The sequence below is a fragment of the Doryrhamphus excisus genome, chromosome 15 (genome assembly GCF_030265055.1).
Source record: "Doryrhamphus excisus isolate RoL2022-K1 chromosome 15, RoL_Dexc_1.0, whole genome shotgun sequence".
In the NCBI taxonomy this organism is placed as follows: domain Eukaryota; kingdom Metazoa; phylum Chordata; class Actinopteri; order Syngnathiformes; family Syngnathidae; genus Doryrhamphus; species Doryrhamphus excisus.
This window is the reverse complement of record NC_080480.1, coordinates 15,635,138-15,655,051: the sequence shown is the minus strand read 5'-3', so window position 1 is coordinate 15,655,051 and position 19,914 is coordinate 15,635,138. Positions and strand designations below refer to the sequence as shown.

The following is a 19,914-nucleotide window of genomic DNA, read 5'->3' as shown; positions in this document are numbered from 1 at the left end:
TGAAAGGCGTGACATTTTACCGTTGACTGATGATGAATTCGGGGCGACGGGCCGCACGGACACATCCCGGCTAAGCTATGGATTTATTCCCAGGAAATGTTACGTACTTCCATCCTGTTTTTACCCCCCCCCCCCCCCCCAACCTCACCCCCGCCGCCCCTTTTTTCCAGTATCACCACTTGACAGTTTAACAGGCCCCGGTGCAATGGATGGCTTCTCTTCAGTGTTTCCATGGTTATTTTCTTCCTCTTTTTCACCTTTGATAAAGTCAATCTGTTTGCTTGCTGCCTCTCCGCCAACAAGCTCATTTGTCAGCCGCACAATAACATCTCGCTATCCTACCTACACTTTTTTTTAAGAGTTTTTTTTATTGTGAGTCCTTATTTATACATGAAATATTGCCGCAGTTAGTCTTGAAAACCTGTTTACATGCTTCTAAATATGGTTTTTAACATTATTAGAGACCTCCACAAATGAAACAACACCCCTATAGTCACTTTTACACTCATATTACCCAATATAATAGACATAATTAGAGATGGTGTGTGTTCCGCAGACAGGAAGTGATGTCAGGGGGTTCAGAGTTGAGTTTGTGTTTGAGTAACAGCGGACCTATATGTATCTGGAAGTCCTCGGGAGCGCTTGGGAGTGTGACAAACCCCAGTGGAGGGGATGTGTACCGAGAGGAGGGCCAGGGATGGAAATGAAGCAGAAGCAGGAAATCCATGAAAACACTGCAGAAAGAGGGTTGCGGAATCTGGAAGATCTAGAAAGCTTGTAGCGTGGGTTACGGTGTGTAGGTGCTCGATAGAGTCCACAAAAAAGTACAAAAAAATTACCATAATAGGTAACACATATGAATCATACTTTTTGAATTTTTTAAATAGAATTTCTTATTGAAATAATAATAAAGATTATTACTCCACCGCTAAGCTAAAATACACTCCCACAGCTGACTGTATTAAAATGACTTCCACCATTGATGGTGTATCCGGAAGTCCTCGGGAGCGTACCCAGAGTAGTAAATGAAACAGAAGCAGGAAGTCCATGAAAACACTGCAGAAAGAGGTGCGGACTCTGGAAGATCTAGAAAGCTCTTTATGGTGTGTAGCTGCTTGATAGGAGTCCACAACTCAAAAAAAAATAAAAATAATAGGAACCGTAAAGTGGCAAGGGACGACTGTACTTCCATCACATATGAATCATACTTTTTGAATTTTTTTTATAGAATTTATTATTGAAATAATAACAATAATAATAAAGATTATTACTCCACTGCTAAGCTAAAATACACTCCCACAGCTGACTGCATTAAAATGACTTCCACCATTGTTTTCCATCCAAAATCAACACCCTCAGTAAAAGCGGACCTATGTATCCGGAAGTCCTCGGGAGCGTACCCAGAGTAGTAAATGAAGCAGAAGCAGGGAGTCCATGAAAAAAATACTGCAGAAAGAGGTGCGGAATCTGGAAGATCTAGAAAGCTCTTTATGGAAAATGACCATAATAATAGGAACCGCAAAGTGGCAAGGGACAACTGTACTTCCATCATATTTGAATCATACTTTTTTATTTCTTTATAGAATTTATTATTGAAATAATAATAATAATAATAATAAAGGTTATTACTCCACTGCTAAACTAAAATACACTCCCACAGCTGACTGCATTAAAATGACTTCCACCATTGATTTCCATCTAAAATCAATGCCGTTCCCCCCTGCATATACCTACAGTAGCTTTATTTTTTTCACCACCCCTTCCGTTTTTTTGCCAATGATACATCAACAATCTTGAAGTCCGATTTTGATTAATTGGTCGGCGAAAGTGCTGGCTGGCTAACATTGATCCAAACGCCAACATCACGGGCGAGTCGTGCGCGCTATCGATCGATCAGAAGCAACATCGGAAGCTACGTCAGATCTTAAGGTCAAAAATGCACTCTTGCCAATAACCTTCAAAATAAAGTAAGCTAGGAGGTCACTTCATTAGGTACACTCGCGCTGTGTGTTTCTACGCAGAAGCAACATGTTTTGAAGGGAATTAAACATCTCCAGATGGCACATTGGGAATGGATTCCCCAAGAAAGGTCATTTTCAAAACGTTGGCTAATTAATTCCACTTTTCTTCCCGTAAAAAAAAAAAAAAAGTGGCGATTTAGCACATATTTAAAAGCACGTGCCTAACGGCCCCGGCGTGATGGCGGGGAGATTGATGGCAGTGAGGACGCCGGCGTATCGGCCCGATGTCCCTGACGCGTCATAATGTGAGTGGAAGTGCAATGATGCTAATAATACATCTTGGTGACACTTGGTGATTACTGCTGCAATATGGCCCCCGGCTCAGGATATGTGCTTACTGCCGACTTATGCAGATTGACCAATGGGGAAAGTTTTTCATTTGAAACTACTTCTTTCAGGGAAGCGGTGTCGTGGCCAGATGACCACATCTATTCCGCCAGTTTGGGAAGAAAAAATATTACGCCATTTTTGGTAGAAACACGATATTGTGTAATAATCTTTTGAATTAATCTTTTTAATTAAAAAAGCTAAATAAATAAAATTCCATCCATTTTGAATGGTGTTCAGAGTCACAATAAAGCATCCCAATTGGGGTAGTGGGGGTATGCTGGAGCCTACCCCAGTTGACGCAGACGCTGACTGTGTGGCTAACATGCTAATCACTTCTCCACCATGCATCCAGTAATTCATTTTCTATACCGCTTATCCTCATGAGGGTTGAGGGTATGCTGGAACCTACCCCAGTTGACTTCTGGCCGAGATGCAGACGCTGACTGTGTGGCTAACATCCTAACCACTTATCCACCATGCGTCCAATAATTAATATTCTATACCGCTTCTCCTCACGAGGGTCGCGGGTCTGCTGGAGCCTACCCCAGTTCATGTCTGACCGAGACGATGACTGTGTGGCCAACTGGCTAACCACTTATAAACCATGCGTCCAATAATTAATTTTATATGCTGCTTATCCTCACAAGGGACGTGGATGTGCTGGAGCCTACCCCAGTTGACTTCTGGCCAAATGCACATGCTGACTGTGTGGCTAACATGCTAACCACTTATCCACCATGTGTCCAGTAATTCATTTTCTATACCACTTATCCTCACGAGGGTCATAGGTATGCTAGAGCCTACCCCAGTTGACTTCTGGCCGAGACGCAGACAATGACTGTGTAGCCAACATGAAAACCACTTATCCACCATGCGTCCAATAATTAATTTTCTATACCACTTATCCTCACGAGGGTCGTGGGTATGCTGGAGCCCACCCCAGTTGACTTCTGGCCGAAACACAGATGCTGACTGTGTGGCTAACATGCTAACCACTTATCCACCATGCATCCAATAATTAATTTTCCTTTATCCCTTATCCTCATGAGGGTTGCAGATATGCTGGAGCCTACCCCAGTTGATTTCTGGCCAAAATGCAGATGTTGACTGTGTGGCTAACACGGTAAACACTTAACCACTCTGCGTCCAATAATTAATTTTCTATACCGCTTATCCTCACGAGGGTCGCTGGAGCCTACCCCAGTTGACTTCTGGCTGAGACGCTGACTGTGTAGCCAACATGATAGCCACTTTTCACCGTGCGGCCATACAATAATACATTTTCTAGACCGCTTATCCTCCCAGCGGTCGCAGGTATGCTGGAGCCTACCCCAGTTGACTTCTGGCTGAGATGCAGACGGTGTGGCCAACATGCTAACCACTTATCCACCATGCATCCAGTAATTTCTTTTGATACTGCTTATCCTCACAAGTGTCGCGGGTATGCTGGAGCCTACCCCAGTTGACTTCTGTCCAAAACGCAGATGCTGACTGTTTGGCTAACATGCTAACCACTTAACTACTATGCATCCAAGGCATCACAGGCAAAAACAGACATTGGGTAGTCAACATGTGAGTCTGGGCCAATATTGCACAGGAACATCTGTCACATGAGTTAAACCCTGATTAAAATGCACGGCCAAGAAGTAGTCCTGGCTTTTTAAAAAGGAATAAAAAACGCCATATAAACCGAGGTAGAGTCATTAAAGGTGGATTAGATCACAAAAACTGTCTTCCATTGAGTAAATCCATCCGTCTTTGGCCTCCAGTCACCACTTGAGTGAGCGCTCGGCAGGACCAAAGTGTCCAATAAAGAACCAGATTGAACCTCTAGAATAAACATCCTGAAGAGTTTGATATCTGCGACACGTCCCTTTAGGCTCTGTGAACAAGCTGCGGGGCTGTTCCTAATTGTTTTCTTCACTTCTCAATTCACACACAATATTTAATTTGTGTGTGTGTGTGTGTGTGTGTGTGTGAGCCAATGGCCTGCAAGTATGGAACACAGTGGGCCAGCCTTCCTCCACTCAAAACCTGGCACATCATCATCTTGGACTGATCCATCCACCTAGAACTCCCAGGATGCTCTGGCACCGACACAGATGGCAGACCTCGAAATACTTGCGAGGTGAGAGCGAGCGCGAGAAAGCGCACACATCATGTCAGAGCACACACACACAATACACACAATACACACACAACACACAATAATATTTATGTCCTCTCCCGAAGACAATGTGTTAACATTTCTTTGCCAAAAATGCCCTTCCAATGACACACAAAGATCATTTATATCATGGGAAGATGTATCACTACAATGTTAAATTATTCATTCATTCATTCATTTTCTACCGCTTATCCTCACGAGGGTCGCGGGGGGTGCTGGAGCCTATCCCAGCTGTCTTCGGGCGAGAGGCGGGGTACACCCTGGACTGGTGGCCAGCCAATCACAGGGCACATATAGACAAACAACCATTCACACTCACATTCATACCTATGGACAATTTGGAGTCGCTAATTAACCTAGCATGTTTTTTTTTGGAATGTCAGAGGAAACCGGAGTACCCGGAAAAAAAAAACCCCACACATGCACGGGGAGAACATGCAAACTCCACACAGAAATGGCCGAGGGTGGAATTGAACCCTGGTCTCCTAGCTGTGAGGTCTGCGCGCTAACCACTAGACCGCCGTGCCGCCCAACGTTAAATTAATTTAATTAATTCAATGTTAATAAATGCAATGTTTTCGTTAGAAGGGCTGCACGGTTAAGGTAATATATCAATATATTACTATGCAAGTTTAGTATGGTCAATTCCCTTACCACTTCCACACAAGGTGGGAGGATGACTACTTTTGTATCATGCACTGTTAAGGTAATGTATCAATATGTTATTATGCAAGTTTAGTACGGTCCATTACCTTACCACTTCCACACAAGGTGGGAGGATGACTACTTTTGTATCATGCAGTGTTAAGGTAATGTATCAATATGTTATTATGCAAGTTTAGTATGGTCCATTACCTTACCACTTCCACACAATGTGGGAGGATGACTACCTTTCTGTCATGCAGTGTTAAGGTAATGTATCAATATGTTATTATGCAAGTTTAGTACGGTCCATTATGTTACCACTTCCACACAAGGTGGGAGGACGACTACTTTTGTATCATGCAGTGTTAAGGTAATGTATCAATATGTTATTATGCAAGTTTAGTATGGTCCATTATGTTACCACTTCCACACAAGGTGGGAGGATGACTACTTTTGTATCATGCAGTGTTAAGGTAATGTATCAATATGTTATTATGCAAGTTCAGTATGGTCCATTATGTTACCACTTCCACACAAGGTGGGAGGATGACTACTTTTGTATCATGCAGTGTTAAGGTAATGTATCAATATATTATTATGCAAGTTTAGTATGGTCCATTATGTTACCACTTCCACACAAAGTGGGAGGATGACTACTTTTGTATCATGCAGTGTTAAGGTAATGTATCAATATATTATTATGCAAGTTTAGTATGGTCCATTATGTTACCACTTCCACACAAAGTGGGAGGATGACTACTTTTGTATCATGCAGTGTTAAGGTAATGTATCAATATATTATTATGCAAGTTTAGTATGGTCCATTATGTTACCACTTCCACACAAGGTGGGAGGATGACTACTTTTGTATCATGCAGTGTTAAGGTAAGGTAATGTAATGTAAGGTAATGTATCAATATATTATTATGCAAGTTTTGTATGGCATAATATTAGAACTGTCTCTGATTGGGATTGAGCGTAGTCCCATCTCTACTTTTAAAACACTTTTTCGTCATTAACAAGTCAATTATCTTTTTCCAGCTCGCTTTGCGTCTTCGTCCATGTGCTCTCATTAAACGTCTCAATATGCTGCACAGCTGCCAAACGCTCTCAGGGTCCTCACAGGAAGTATTAACGTCTTTTACAAGCAACCTACTGGAACCCTTCCAACGTGTTTGTGGTCCGGCAAGTGATGAGGGAAATCTTTTTCGTGTACGTTCCCTTAAAGTTCTTCCCGTGCAGTCGGCAAAAGGCATGTTTTGATTGAAAAGAGGCAAATTCCGCAAGTTCCTGCTGAAAAAAAGGATGTGTACACTTGTGTAGAATGTACACCTCCGGGTTATTTATGGTTGAAGTAATCATGATGCAATTTTGGGAAATTCAAGTAATTTTTTTTTTGGAGCGAGGACCATATTGTTGACACGGTAACTTATTAATGTATGATATTTCATATTTTAATGTTTGATGCATGAATTGTACTCTGAATTGTATTCAATATAACACATACAAATGTTATAAAAAAAATTAAAATTTAATTTAATTAAAATTTCTAATAATTTGTATTTTGCATTATGATATTTTTCCCATTTTAATATATTTTTTTCTTAGTGTTTAATGCATGACTCAAATAAAATATAATAAATACAAACTCAAAAGCAGTTCACAAAAAATATTTTTTTCAGGTAGGATTTAATTTTCTTTGTTTGCATTATGATATTTTTCCAATTTTAATATATTTTTTCTGAGTGTTTAATGTATGACTAAAATATAATAAATACAAAATATTTTTTTAAGGTAGGATTTAATTTTTTTTGTTTCCATGATGATATTTTTAGCATTTAATATATTTAGCTTTTCTAAGTTTGATGCATGACTCATATTCATCTCATGTAAAAACATGCCATTATAAATTAAAATATAAAAGAACATTGATTTAAGCAAGGATTTCATTTTTTTGCAACTGTTTCATATGCACGAAATTAACGTTTAAAAATTAATATTAACATTTGATGCATTAATTGTATTCATTTCAGGTAAAAACATGCCATTCTAAATAAAATATAGTACATAAAAAACCAAAAAAATTATATTTTATTAACAAAGTTAACCCATAAGCTTTTTTCATTTCAGCCCCATCTGCTGGATGAGTTGGGTCACTACAGAAGCACTTAGCTAGCAGCTGGTGTGTCCTATTTAGCCCCCCTCATATAGTTAAATAGCATCCTATTAAAAATGGCTCCCAATATCCTGCAGTACAAAGTCCAAGTCCAAAAATAACTATATATTGTTAAATGAATACCTTTCTGGTGCTGCCAATCAAAGCTGTATTATCATCACAGGGAATCGACCCTTTACCAAGACGCTCTGCACCCCGGGACTAATAAATAATCCACATAAAGTCCATGTGACATAAATGTCTCCATACATTTTAATTAGGACGTACTACTAGGATGACTTTAATACACTCAGACAGGCGTGGTCCTACCTGGGGGAACCGGGGAGGTGGGGGGCCGGGGGGGGGGGGGGGGGGGGGGGACGTCTATAATCCCGAATGACGCTCTGTGTGTGCTCGGCAGGTCCGGTCTATGAGGTCATGTCTCCACAGGTGAGCTCCGTGGGGGCTTCGCTCTTTTGTTTTTGGAGTCCTATTGGTCTATCTCGAACCTGGACCCCCCCTGTGGGGATATGGACTGGTCCAGACATGGTGTGATGACCCTGGCGCTCATTAAGCTATGGATGAATAAATGACAAGTATTATTATCTTACATAAGACAATGAAGCAAAACAAAATAGTTATATATATATATTAAAATATAGCGTAATACTTTACTCATACTGTATTATATTGACTAAATTATCAAGTTTTTTATACAATATGTCTCATAATTTCAGTACTGACGTCATAAAACATCAGCATAGGAGTACTTCACTTGCGCTCGGTCCAGCAAGCATCCTTGTAGGCGTTTGTAACGCCCGTAATTATTATCCACGTTCATGTACGTAGTTGCTTTATAAATTATTTTCACCTTTTATTATCATCAAATATTAACTTATTTTTGCACCTTAGGAATGCTAAAAATTGAGATACGTCAGCGTTTTATTATTATTGATGTTTTAGAAGAGATTGTGTTGGACTTTAAGGGGAAAAAATAGAATGTAATTGATTTAAATTATTTTTAATATTAAAAAATATATAAAAATTGTTAAAAATAAATAAAAATAATAACAAAAACAATAAATAATAAAAACACTGTTTATTTTTAAATTTTAAATAAATTATATTTTAAAAATAAAATATAATTCAAATAAATTTATTTAGGGGTATCAAATTTGTGCATTAATTGAAATTTGTTAATTAGTCATTATTTGTGTATTTTTAAAAAAATTGTGTTAATCTCATTTTAAATTTCTACTGTTCATATATGTGAGTCATTTTCCTAAATATTTTTTTTATTAATTGGGTTTCTTGTGCTTTAATTATTGGGGGTAGAAAACATGGGTCATAATTATAAACCAATCATCTCCCATTAGAGATGGGAGGGCACGGCGAGAAGCAGCGAATGGACGAGAGGAGACGTAAAAAATTGAGAAATACGCAAAAGTTATCAATTTAATGAACGGGAATTTTTCATTTCAAAAACGCATCCGATGGCACTGTTGATAAAGACAGATTTAAATATGTCGAATTAAAGTTCGATTACCACACAAGCACCTCACGTTGACCCAACCACATCACCGCAAAGCACAGAGTCATGAGTGCAAATATATAGCAAGAGAAAAAAAAAAAAACAAGTGCGGACCACCCATTGGGGACAATGATCCCTTTTTGGATCCTGACCCACCTGTTGAGAATCACTGTATTTCTACTATATTTCATATTTAAACAGGGTACTCTATAGATATGCTGTATTATTAATATAAGTTTCAAGTGTCCACTTCACAGTCAAGGCATTTTCATTTCATGAGGCGATGCTGCGTCCATGTTTGCGACACTGTGGGGGGTGGGGGGGGTGGGGGATTACACGTGAGCCCCTCTTGAGCCAGCCTCAAGTCGCCGCCGCCGCCGCCGTCGCCGAGCCTGACGCTGGACTTAAAACGTCTCAGCATGTCGGGAGCGCTGAATTAAACATTTGCATGCATGACATCCTCAATCTGTGCCCCCCCCAACCTTCCAAGAGTGTGCAATTAGTCGCATGGAGATCTTCTCTACACACACACACGTGTGGCTAAAGCTGGGATTAGCATGTGTGGACAAAGTAGCCCAACATGGCGGAAAGACGAATTATGGCGAGATATCTTCCTGCTTGATTTGTGACAATGAAAGCACATCTCATTTCACGCAGCAGCACTTGAATGGAGAAGAAGAACGTGGATGCAGTGCGACCGTGTGAAGATCCGTCACCCACCCCCCCCGCTGCTAAGCCATATGGGCGAGGAAGAAGACTTTGGACGTTTGGCAGCGAACGCCATCCCCGGTCCCTCTGCTGGTTTTTCTCATTATCGAGGAATAAATAGAACAAGACAACAAAACAGTGGTCCTGTTGTGTCGCCGTCATCCTGACTCCTCCATGAGGCAGATGGTACGAGGAGGCCAAGTTTGAAGAGTTTGAGGGCTGCGGCGCTAACAATAACATTCAATAGTGGAGGAGAGAGGAGGAGAGATGATGTTTGGAAGCCCGGTATCAGCCTTACTTCCTGCTGTGTCGCCTATATGCAAGCTATGTATGTGACCACCCCAGAAGACCACCGCCCAGGTCTCACTTGGACACCTTCATGTCGGAATTTTGTCAAAAAAAATTTCATGCTTCTGTCTGTGGGAATTTGAGGAATATATCAAGAAAAAAAGTAGGGGAGTGGGTTAGTGCCCCAACACATCCATTGAAAAAATAAAAAAATAATACAATATGTATAAAAATATGTAATATAAAAATATTACATTTCTTAAAATGTCAGCTTTTTAAATTTTTTATATTTTTTCTATATTGTTTTATTTGGTTTTTAACACTAATTTATTCAATATTCATTTAAATGTAAATTGTAATAGAGTTCAGTTTAAACATTACTGCACATATATACATATATACATATATATATATATATATATATATATATATATATATATATATATATATATACATAATTTCTAATAATTACATTAAAAATACATAATAAATTACATAAAACAAAAAAGTTAAAATAGTTAAGTTTTCTATATTTTCAGTTATTTCCTTATAATTTTTATTTGCTTTTTAACACTAATGTATTTTTAATTTATGTAATAATCCTAATCATTTATACTATATTAATTTAATTTAATTTAATTTAATTTAATTTAATTTAATTTAATTTAATTTAATTTAATTTAATTTAATTTAATTTAATTTAATTTAATTTAATTTAGTCAATTTTTCATATGTAACAAAGTTCAGTTGCATAAGCATACAAAAAAATAAAACTATACACCGTACATATCTTAATTTTGAGAAATGTCTTTGTCTGACTTATTTTTCAGTTATTGCCTTATAATTTTTATTTGCTTTTTAATACTAATATATTTTTAATTTAATTTAATTTAATTTAATTTAATTTTTCATATGTAATAAAGTTCAGTTGCATATGCATACAAAAAAACAAAACTATACACACTGTATGTATTGAGAAACGTCTCTGTCTGACTGATTTTGTTTCTGCCGACTCTCCCTGTCCTTTTTTTTAACATGTGTTACCAAGCAAGCAGCATAACTCATGACTGGCGTCTCGCAGTTATTTTTGCATTGGTGCAGAAACAATGTTGCCCTGTGAATTCCGCCTAGCAACAACAACAACAACAACAAAAAAATGGAATCCAAATGAGTTGACATTATGTTGATTTTTTTTTTTTCATGCTTTTTTCATATTGTCTCGGACGTGTGAAGTTGCAATAACGCCTCACACGGACACCGTTTGTTGTCTGCGTGGCGTCTGCAGCCGCCCACGTTGGAGCGAGGAACAAGGAGATGCCAGGTCCCCGACAAAAGGTGACAAAGGGGAGGCGGGGGGAAGCGGTGAGAGTAGGTTCACGGTGTAAATATATATAAATATATATATAAATATATATATAAATATAGCACAGCGGCTCACAAGCTTCCCTTTTCCATTAAATAGCCGTGCACTTCCAAGCTCCTGGCTTTATTGCGCCGCTGCTTCGGGAGCGTGAGCCCAGGAGACTCTTCACCATTATTAGCAGCTCGCAGTACATAATCCCACAGCAGGTTCTCGTCCATCTTCACAGTGGGGGGGTCAAGAACGGGGGGGGGGGTTCTCAGGCAAGTGAGTCCAGAAAAGATGGCAGCGATGCATTACATACCCTCAATGACAGACGCCAGATGGTGACACAGTCTCCGCTGAGGGGCCAAGACACCATGCCAGTGCCCTCCTCTGGCATTCCTTTTGGATGCTGTGGTGCCAAGGGGTGGGGGGTGGGTGGGGGGGTGAAGTATGTGAAGATACCTCCCCAAAGTCTCGGCCTCGTTCCACTTCGGATGCTCTCAGGTGCTTCCAGAGATGCTGAGTGGGCTTGGAGCAAGACAACTTTTTTTTTTCCCATCCTCCATCCTGAGAAAACATACACGTCCTTTTGATTCATCATGCATTAGGTGAAGACGGGAATCAAACCGAGCACAGTAGGCTGCTGACTCATTGTTATTCATGCACACAATGCGATGATGCAGGGGGCGGGGGGTAAACAACATACAGTACCTCCACTAAAACGTGAACGTTCCTTATTTGGTTCAGGGAGCACTTCCAAGCAAAGTCAGTTGTATTAATTATGCGAATTTCTATTTAATACAGAGCAGTGATTCATAAACATTTAGTGTCATTTTCTTGACATATCTCCGTCACTATGTTCTAGATCAGGGGTCTCAAACTCAATTTACCTGGGGGCCACTGGAGCTACGGTCTGGGCAAGGCTGGGCTGCATCAGGCCCCCCCCCCCCCAAAAAAAAGCATTTATTAAAATTAATTAAATTGAAAATTTAATTAAAAATATACAAACTTTTTCAGTGCTTCGGTTCCGATTTTCTACAATAAAAGCTCTGATAAAACTGTTCTCAAATATCTTAATTTTATTTTTTCTGCACAAAATAAGATGAAAAATAAATAAACAAATCAAGAATAATTATTCTTATTTATTTACAACATATTGCGCAACTGCAGGGTCTTGCTAACTCGCAAACTAGAGCGCTAGCGACCTAAAACGGTAGCCTTCAAGTTATTTCCTTTAAACTTAAATAGCCAAAAACTTACCACTTCCACACGGATAGGGAGTATAACTATTAACAGTTATTTAACCTTTAACATGAAAATGAATCAAACGTAATAATTTTTTTTTGGGTACATGATACCATACAGCAGCCATATCAAACTAACATTAAACTTTCATATCAAGGCGGGGGCCTCAAACTAGTGTCCTGCGGGCCACATTTGGCCCACGGGCCGTGTGTTTGAGACCCCTGTTCTAGATTATATGCAGCCACAGAAGAGCTACTGTGCAGGCCTCTAATGCTAATTTCCTCACCATGCATTGACTGCAACAATAATTAGTCAAGACACGGCGCATGTACGAGTTCCCTAATTGCTCCTGATGGTGCATCATCAGCATCAACGTGTAGAGAGAGAGAGAGAGAGAGAGAGAGAAAGAAAAGGGAAATGAGGGAATAGTGGCCATGCGACGCACGGGGGGATCAAGACGTATTAAAGTAGCCGTCTGGCCGGGTGTCTCAAGTTGACATCAATCTGTGTGGAGGAGGCTGTGGTGTCAGGTGTTGGTGTTGTCGCGCCACGTAGACAGACAGCTATGTAAATAATAGACACGCCGGGAGCTCATCAAAAGTGAGGCCAAGAGAGCTCGATCACTCCCTGATGGCTTGTTGCTGGGAGGTCGTGGATTTCAGCAACCGCAAGGAAAAAAAACAAACAGCATGGCTTCTCTTGGATACGGGCGGTTTTAGAATTATTTTTTTTATTTACACAAATTATTTTGTAGAAAATGAATGCTTATTTAAATTATTACTTACATTTCTTTTTAAAATTAAAAAAAAATTATTATGATTTCCAAATTGTATTATTATTATTATTATATTTATTACCATAGAGGCAGTTTTAGACTTATTTTGTTTATTTACACAAATTATTTTGTAGAAAATGAATGATTATTTTTTAAATTATTACTTACATTTTTTTTACAATGTTCAAATAATTATTATGATTTCCAAATTGTATTATTATTATTATATTTATTACAATAGGGGCAGTTTTAGACTTATTTTTTTATTTATAGAAATTATTTTGTAGAAAAAGAATGAATTAATTTCTATGTGTTATTTTTTAATTATTATTATAATGATTATTTTTATTTCCTACTAATTTTCAAAAAATATTATGATTTCCAAATTGTATTATTATTATTTTTTTTAATATTTTTTATTATATTATGTATTTTATTTTATTTTTCAGCGCTGTATTAAGTGCATTTTTTAAAATATATTTATGATTGTCATACTTTCGGGTGACTAGAGTTGTGGCACTGTACAGATAATGGTGCCCTGTGAATTCCGCCTAGCAACAAGTGACTATGCAATAATAAACATATTTATTACAATAGGGGCAGTTTTAGACTTATTTTTTTATGTATAGAAATTATTTTGTATTTTGTATTAATTTATTTGTGTTATCCTTTTGTAATTATTATTATTATTATTATTATTATTATTATTATTTCCTACTAATTTTAAAAAAATATTATGATTTCCAAATTTTGTTATTATTTTTTCAAATATTTTTTTATTATATTATGTATTATTTAATTAAAATTTTCAGCCCTGTATTAAATGTTTTGCATTTTTTTGTCTATGAATAATTCATATTTATAATTGTTATACTTTCGAATGACTAGAGTTGGGCCACTGTACAGATAATGGTACCCTGTGAATTCTGCCTAGCAACAAGTGACTATGCAAACTTGTGAGATAACCAAAGGTAAAACCAGTTCGGCATGCTGATTTTATATTTAATAGAGGATTAATTGATGGCAAAGTGATGATAATAAATATAAAAATATTAATTTTTTGCTATTTTTGAGAATAATTGACCGAGTATATGTTTGTCAAACGTGTTGTTCCTGCCGATTGTCTTTGTCCTTTCTCTACTGTGTGAGGCAGCAGCATACTCTGCCCCAAAATTGTGGAAGAAACCACATATTAAAAAGGTGGATTCCGCCTAAAAAATTACCATGAGTGTCCCAATTTTGTGCTTTGCTACTGCCACATCTCCCTGTCCTTTTCTCTAGTGTATGTGGCAGTGTATCTCTCTGTGATGTTTTCCTTCAATGGCTTTCTCATGCTGTTCATCAACAAAGACACCCGACGATACGACTCTATTAAGGCGTGTTCTTCAAAGAGATTAACCATCACGATTGCTGCCATGCCGTAATTAGACGCTGCTCGTTACAGGCTCAGCTGTTAGCGTCCTGTGTCAAAAGATGAAGATAGCATCTTGGTACCCTTCAGAGAAATGTCTCATTATCATCGTCAGCGTGCATCCTCTTGTTATCGTTCAGATGAGCATCGAGAAGAACGAGTCTCAGAACAACAACAACAAATGTGTTGCTATTTCCCACGCCGTGTGATTAAAGGCCGCTGGCTGATGGCGCAAAATAAAGCGTGTCAAGCCATCAAGGCTTCTTTTTGCCTCGCTTGACTGCTTGTTTGTTCGATTCCTATCACTTTGTCACTCTACTCGTTTCCACATGGCGGCTTGACACGTCACAAGTTCCGATACAATGATTTTTTTTTTGCTGTGCAGGCAAGGTTTTACCACATTGTAACATTCTTAACTGTCATACAAGTGTAAAAAGAAGTTAACCCTGCACAATAAAGCTAAAATAAAGTAAGAATAGTCACTATTTTGCTACAATGAGGAAACAGGAAGGTGTTTGCAGCACGATGCTAATGATACTGGACTACACTTAGTTACACACAATGCTACGTAGGTGGCTACATGTTAGCATTGTGAATATCACAGACATTTTTCAGGTTCCGTAATGTAAACATAACATAAAGCCAAATAATAATAATAATAATTTTTAAAATAAAAAAATGTTTTTATTTGCACAAAATCTCTCCCATAGAAGTGGACAAACGTGAGAAATTTCATGAACTGTAGAAAAAAAAAATCACTTTTTAGTCAGATATTTATAAGCAGCTGGTGGCAAACCTCCTGAAGTCTGACAAAGCTTTTCAGATTTTATATCTCATTATTTAGTCTGTGAATTGTTAATATTTAATAATTACTTTCAGGCTATTTAGTATTCATTTCAGGGGCGAATTATTTGGTTTTCACTGTTTAATTATATTTGTATTTATTTAATGGAATTTTTAAAATTATTTAATGGTCATTCATTTTAATATGCTTAGAATTTTTACATAAAAATCTTGTTTTTATTTGCACAAAATCTTTTTCATGGAAGTGGACAAATGTGAGAAATTTCATGAACTTTAGAAAAAAAATCACTTTTTAGTCAGATATTTATAAGCAGCTGGTGGCAAACCTCCTGAAGTCTTACAAATGAAATGAAAAGCAGTCCAGAAATATGTACACCGGTGTAATTTATTCAATATCTCATTATTTATTCTGTGATTTGTTCATATTTAACAATTACTTTCAGACTATTCAGTATTTATTTCTGGGGCGAATTATTTGGTTTTCACTATTTAATTATATTTGTATTTATTTAATTGAATTTTAAAAATTATGTAATGGTCATTCATTTTAATATGCTTAGAATTTTTTAATTTTGAATTTTTACATAAAATTTTTGTTTTTATTTGCACAAAATCTCTTTCATGGAAGTGGACAAATGTGAGAAATTTCATGAAAAAAAAATCACTTTTTAGTCAGATATTTATGAGCAGCTGGAGGCAAACTTTTCAGATTTTCAGTTTATATTATCAAAATAAACGAAAAACAGTGTAATTTATTCAATATCTCATTATTTAGTCTGTGAATTGTTAGTATTAATATATAATATATTAAATAATAATAATAATAATATTAAATAATTACTTTCAGGCTATTCAGTATTTATTTCAGGACCGATTCATTTGGTTTTCAGTGTTTAATTATATTTGTATTTATTTAATGGAATTTTTAAAATTATTTAATGGCCATTCATTTTGTTATGCTGTAACACATTTAAATAAAAATGATTATTATTTATGGTTTTGATAATTTATGGTTGGGAAACTGACAATGGGGCTAAATGGAAGTTTAAGCAGCCTTAAGGGAGTCCACTTCTACTAATCATTGCACATTTTTAAACTCTCATGAGAACAGGCTTTGCTTCTTTTTGGGGTCATACCTCACCCCTCCTCACCCCTCCTCACCCCTCCGAAGCGGCCCCTCTGCTGGCTGCTGTGACATTTGCAATTAAGATGAAGTAAGGTTGGAGGGCGGAGGTTCGAACCCCTATCCAAACGCTAACCTTTCAGCCCTCGCGTTCCCTCCCTCCCTCCCCCCCTCCCTGGCATCCTCAGTGCACTCATGGGACGGGGAATGGGGGAGAATATCAAGATAAGGCTCGGACGTCGGCGGCCATCTTTTCTGAATAAGGCAGCTAAACGAGCGCAGGTAAGAGCAGCCAAAAAGGTTAATGAATGCTCAGGCAACGCCACATTGTGTATTCAGCCTCCACGCTGCTTTGGCCTGCGCTGATGATCTACTGTACGTTTGGGCGTGACTCTCCAGGCGCTATTAATATTTCATAACCTCCCCCCCACACCACCAACATCACCACCAATGTGGCTGTAGCTAGAAAGTCGTTAGCGGCATTTAAATAGTGACGCCAATCGGATGCTTTCCAGAAATTTGATGATGACGTTGATGTGTTAACTGATTCTGGATCTGTATGACTATAATAATATATCCATAAGACGACTTGTCGTTTTTAAGAATTGGGGCACATGTTTTAGTGCCCCATGAATTCCAAACAAGCTATATAATAGACCGTTTTTTCCGACTCTCCGTATCCTTTCTCTGTTGTGTTGGGAAACAACATAAGAAACGTCATTTAAAAAAAAAAAAAAAAGGCACACATGATAGCGTCTCATGAATTCTGCCTAGCAACAAACAACTTAATTAATAATTTTAAGTAATAAATTGATTAAAATGGTTAAATTTTTCTGACTGTTCCTGCCAACCCTCCTTGTCCTTTGTATGCTTGTATTAGAGACAATTGTCACTTTTAAAGTAGGGGGGTATATTAAGACCAATTGACCCTGTGAAGTCTGCCTAGCAACAAGCGATCGTGCACAATTCTTATGTGCCTAAATGTGAAACCGGCCTTTTTTAATTAATTAATTAATTAATTAATTTTCCACTGCTTATCCTCACGAGGGTCGCGGGGGTTGCTGGAGCCTATCCCAGCAGGGGTACACCCTGGACTGGTGGCCAGCCAATCACAGGGCACATATAGACAAACAACCATTCACACTCACATTCATACCTATGGACAATTTGGAGTCGCCAATTAACCTAGCATGTTTTTTTTTTTTTGGAATGTGGGATGAAACCGGAGTACCCGGAGAAAATCTTTTTAAATTAATTAATTAATTAATTATTTTTCCACCGCTTATCCTCACGAGGGTCACAAGGGTGCTGGAGCCTATCCCAGCTGTCTTTGAGCGAGAGGCGGGGTACACCCTGGACTGGTGGCCAGCCAATCACAGGGCACATATAGACAAACAACCATTCACACTCACATTCATACCTATGGACAATTTGGAGTCGCTAATTAACCTAGCATGTTTTTGGAATGTGGGAGGAAACCGGAGTACCCGGAGAAAACCTTTTTAAATTAATTAAATAATTAATTAAATAATTAATTAATTTTCCACCGCTTATCCTCATGAGGGTCGCGGGGGTGCTGGAGCCTATCAGTTCATATTTTATATTTCATACAGAGTACTGATTGAGATGTTTTACATTTAATGCAGAGTAGTAAATTCCCAGCAAAATAATATTAGAATTATGTAAATTATGTAATTATGACGGTTAAACAGTGACGGCAATCAGGCAGGTGGGGCTGACACGGCCCAGTGTTTTTTTTTTTTTTTTTTTAAAGTGTGTTTTGCTGAGATTACCTGTGGTGTCAAAGCGAAATGCGTCTAACGATCACCTTGTCACAGAAGCAGCTGCGAGGTGACAAGGATGGCCAATTAAAGGAGGAAGTGGAAGAAAATGATCCATGCCGCCATGAGGGTCTTTGCCAGAGCATCAATAGCTCCGTCACACTTGGACACGGCCCTTTAATTTCCTCCTTTATTGCTCCACATACAGAAGGAGGCATGCAAAACTCACTTCATAAATCATGTAATAAAAAATGTCAGGGGGGGTTAATTGTGGGGGTTTTGCACAGAGGCAGGTTTTATTGGAGGGTTAACGACACTGGCTGACCCCTCGGTCACCCTCAGTGTGGGGGTCACATTACCGCGGCGGTCTAATTCAAAAGGACACAACCATTGGAAGAGCCTCCCAAATCAGCATCAATCTTTATTAAATGGGATGTTCTTTTTTCCGGGTATTCCGGTTTCCTCCCACATTCCAAAAACATGCTAGGTTAATTAGCAACTCCAAATTGTCCATAGGTATGAATGTGAGTGTGAATGGTTGTTTGTCTATATGTGCCCTGTGATTGGCTGGCCACCAGTCCAGGGTGTACCCCGCCTCTAGTCTGAAGTCAGCTGGGATAGGCTCCAGCAACCCCCGCGACCCTCGTGAGGAAAAGCAGTAGAAAATTAATGAATGAAAGTTGCCATGCACTAGTGGTTAGAGCACAGGCCTCACAGCTAGGAGACCCGAGTTCGATTCCATCCTCGGCCATCTCTGTGAGGGTTTTCTCCGGGTATTCTGGTTTCCTTCCACATTCCAAAAACATGCTAGGTTAATTAGCGACTCCAAATTGTCCATAGGTATGAATGTGAGTGTGAATGGTTGTTTGTCTATATGTGCCCTGTGATTGGCTGGCCACCAGTCCAGGGTGTACCCCGCCTCTCGCCCAAAGACAGCTGGGATAGGCTCCAGCACCCCCGCGACCCTTGTGAGGATAAGCGGTAGATGTTCATGTTTTGGAATGTGGGAGGAAACCGGAATACCCGGAGAAAAACCCACGCATGCACGGGGAGAACATGCAAACTCCACACAGAGATGTCTGAGGTTGGAATCAAAATTTTCCGTCGTGCAGCCGTTAATTATTTAGTTTTTTGTATTTGTGTTAATTAGCTTTAGTTGTTAGTTGGCTAGTTGCTTATTTTGTTTTGTTTGCTTTTTAGTTATGAAGCTATTCATTCATTTTCTATGGCCCTCAGTCCTCATTAGGGTTGCAAGGTTATGCAGGAACCTATCCCAGCTGACTTGACATGTGTCCACGATTTTCAAGTTCGGACTTCTCCTTGGCACTTTCGCTAACCAAAGCCTGAGCTGCACTATATTTGTATAACGAGTAGCTGTACCACTAAATTGCGAGGCATTTTCCACCGAACGAGTACCGTGTGGGTACGCCAAATCCGTCTAGGAATACGCTGCAAAGTCACTACACCGTTTGAGCAGCATGACGTCTTGCAGTGCACAGTGTGACACCTCCCTCTAAGACTACAATCTACGTGTTCTGATCCCAGTGTTTAGTGTAGTAAAGGAAGCAGACAGAGGGGTCACTCC

The 19,914-nt window shown here is 38.6% G+C and overlaps 1 protein-coding gene across 1 annotated transcript in view; it reads right to left on the bottom strand.

Annotated features, from left to right (window-relative positions):
• Positions 1-7,746: 7,746 nt before the first annotated feature.
• Positions 7,747-19,914, bottom strand: part of LOC131103448 (uncharacterized) — a 137,946-nt gene continuing 125,778 nt past the window's right edge. Inside the window, exons 6-7 of the mRNA XM_058049740.1 lie at positions 11,510-11,757; positions 7,747-7,893 (exon numbers count right to left, since the gene is read on the bottom strand). Of these exons, the coding sequence (XP_057905723.1) occupies positions 7,747-7,893; positions 11,510-11,757 (395 nt within the window). The remainder of the gene's footprint in view (positions 7,894-11,509; positions 11,758-19,914) is intronic.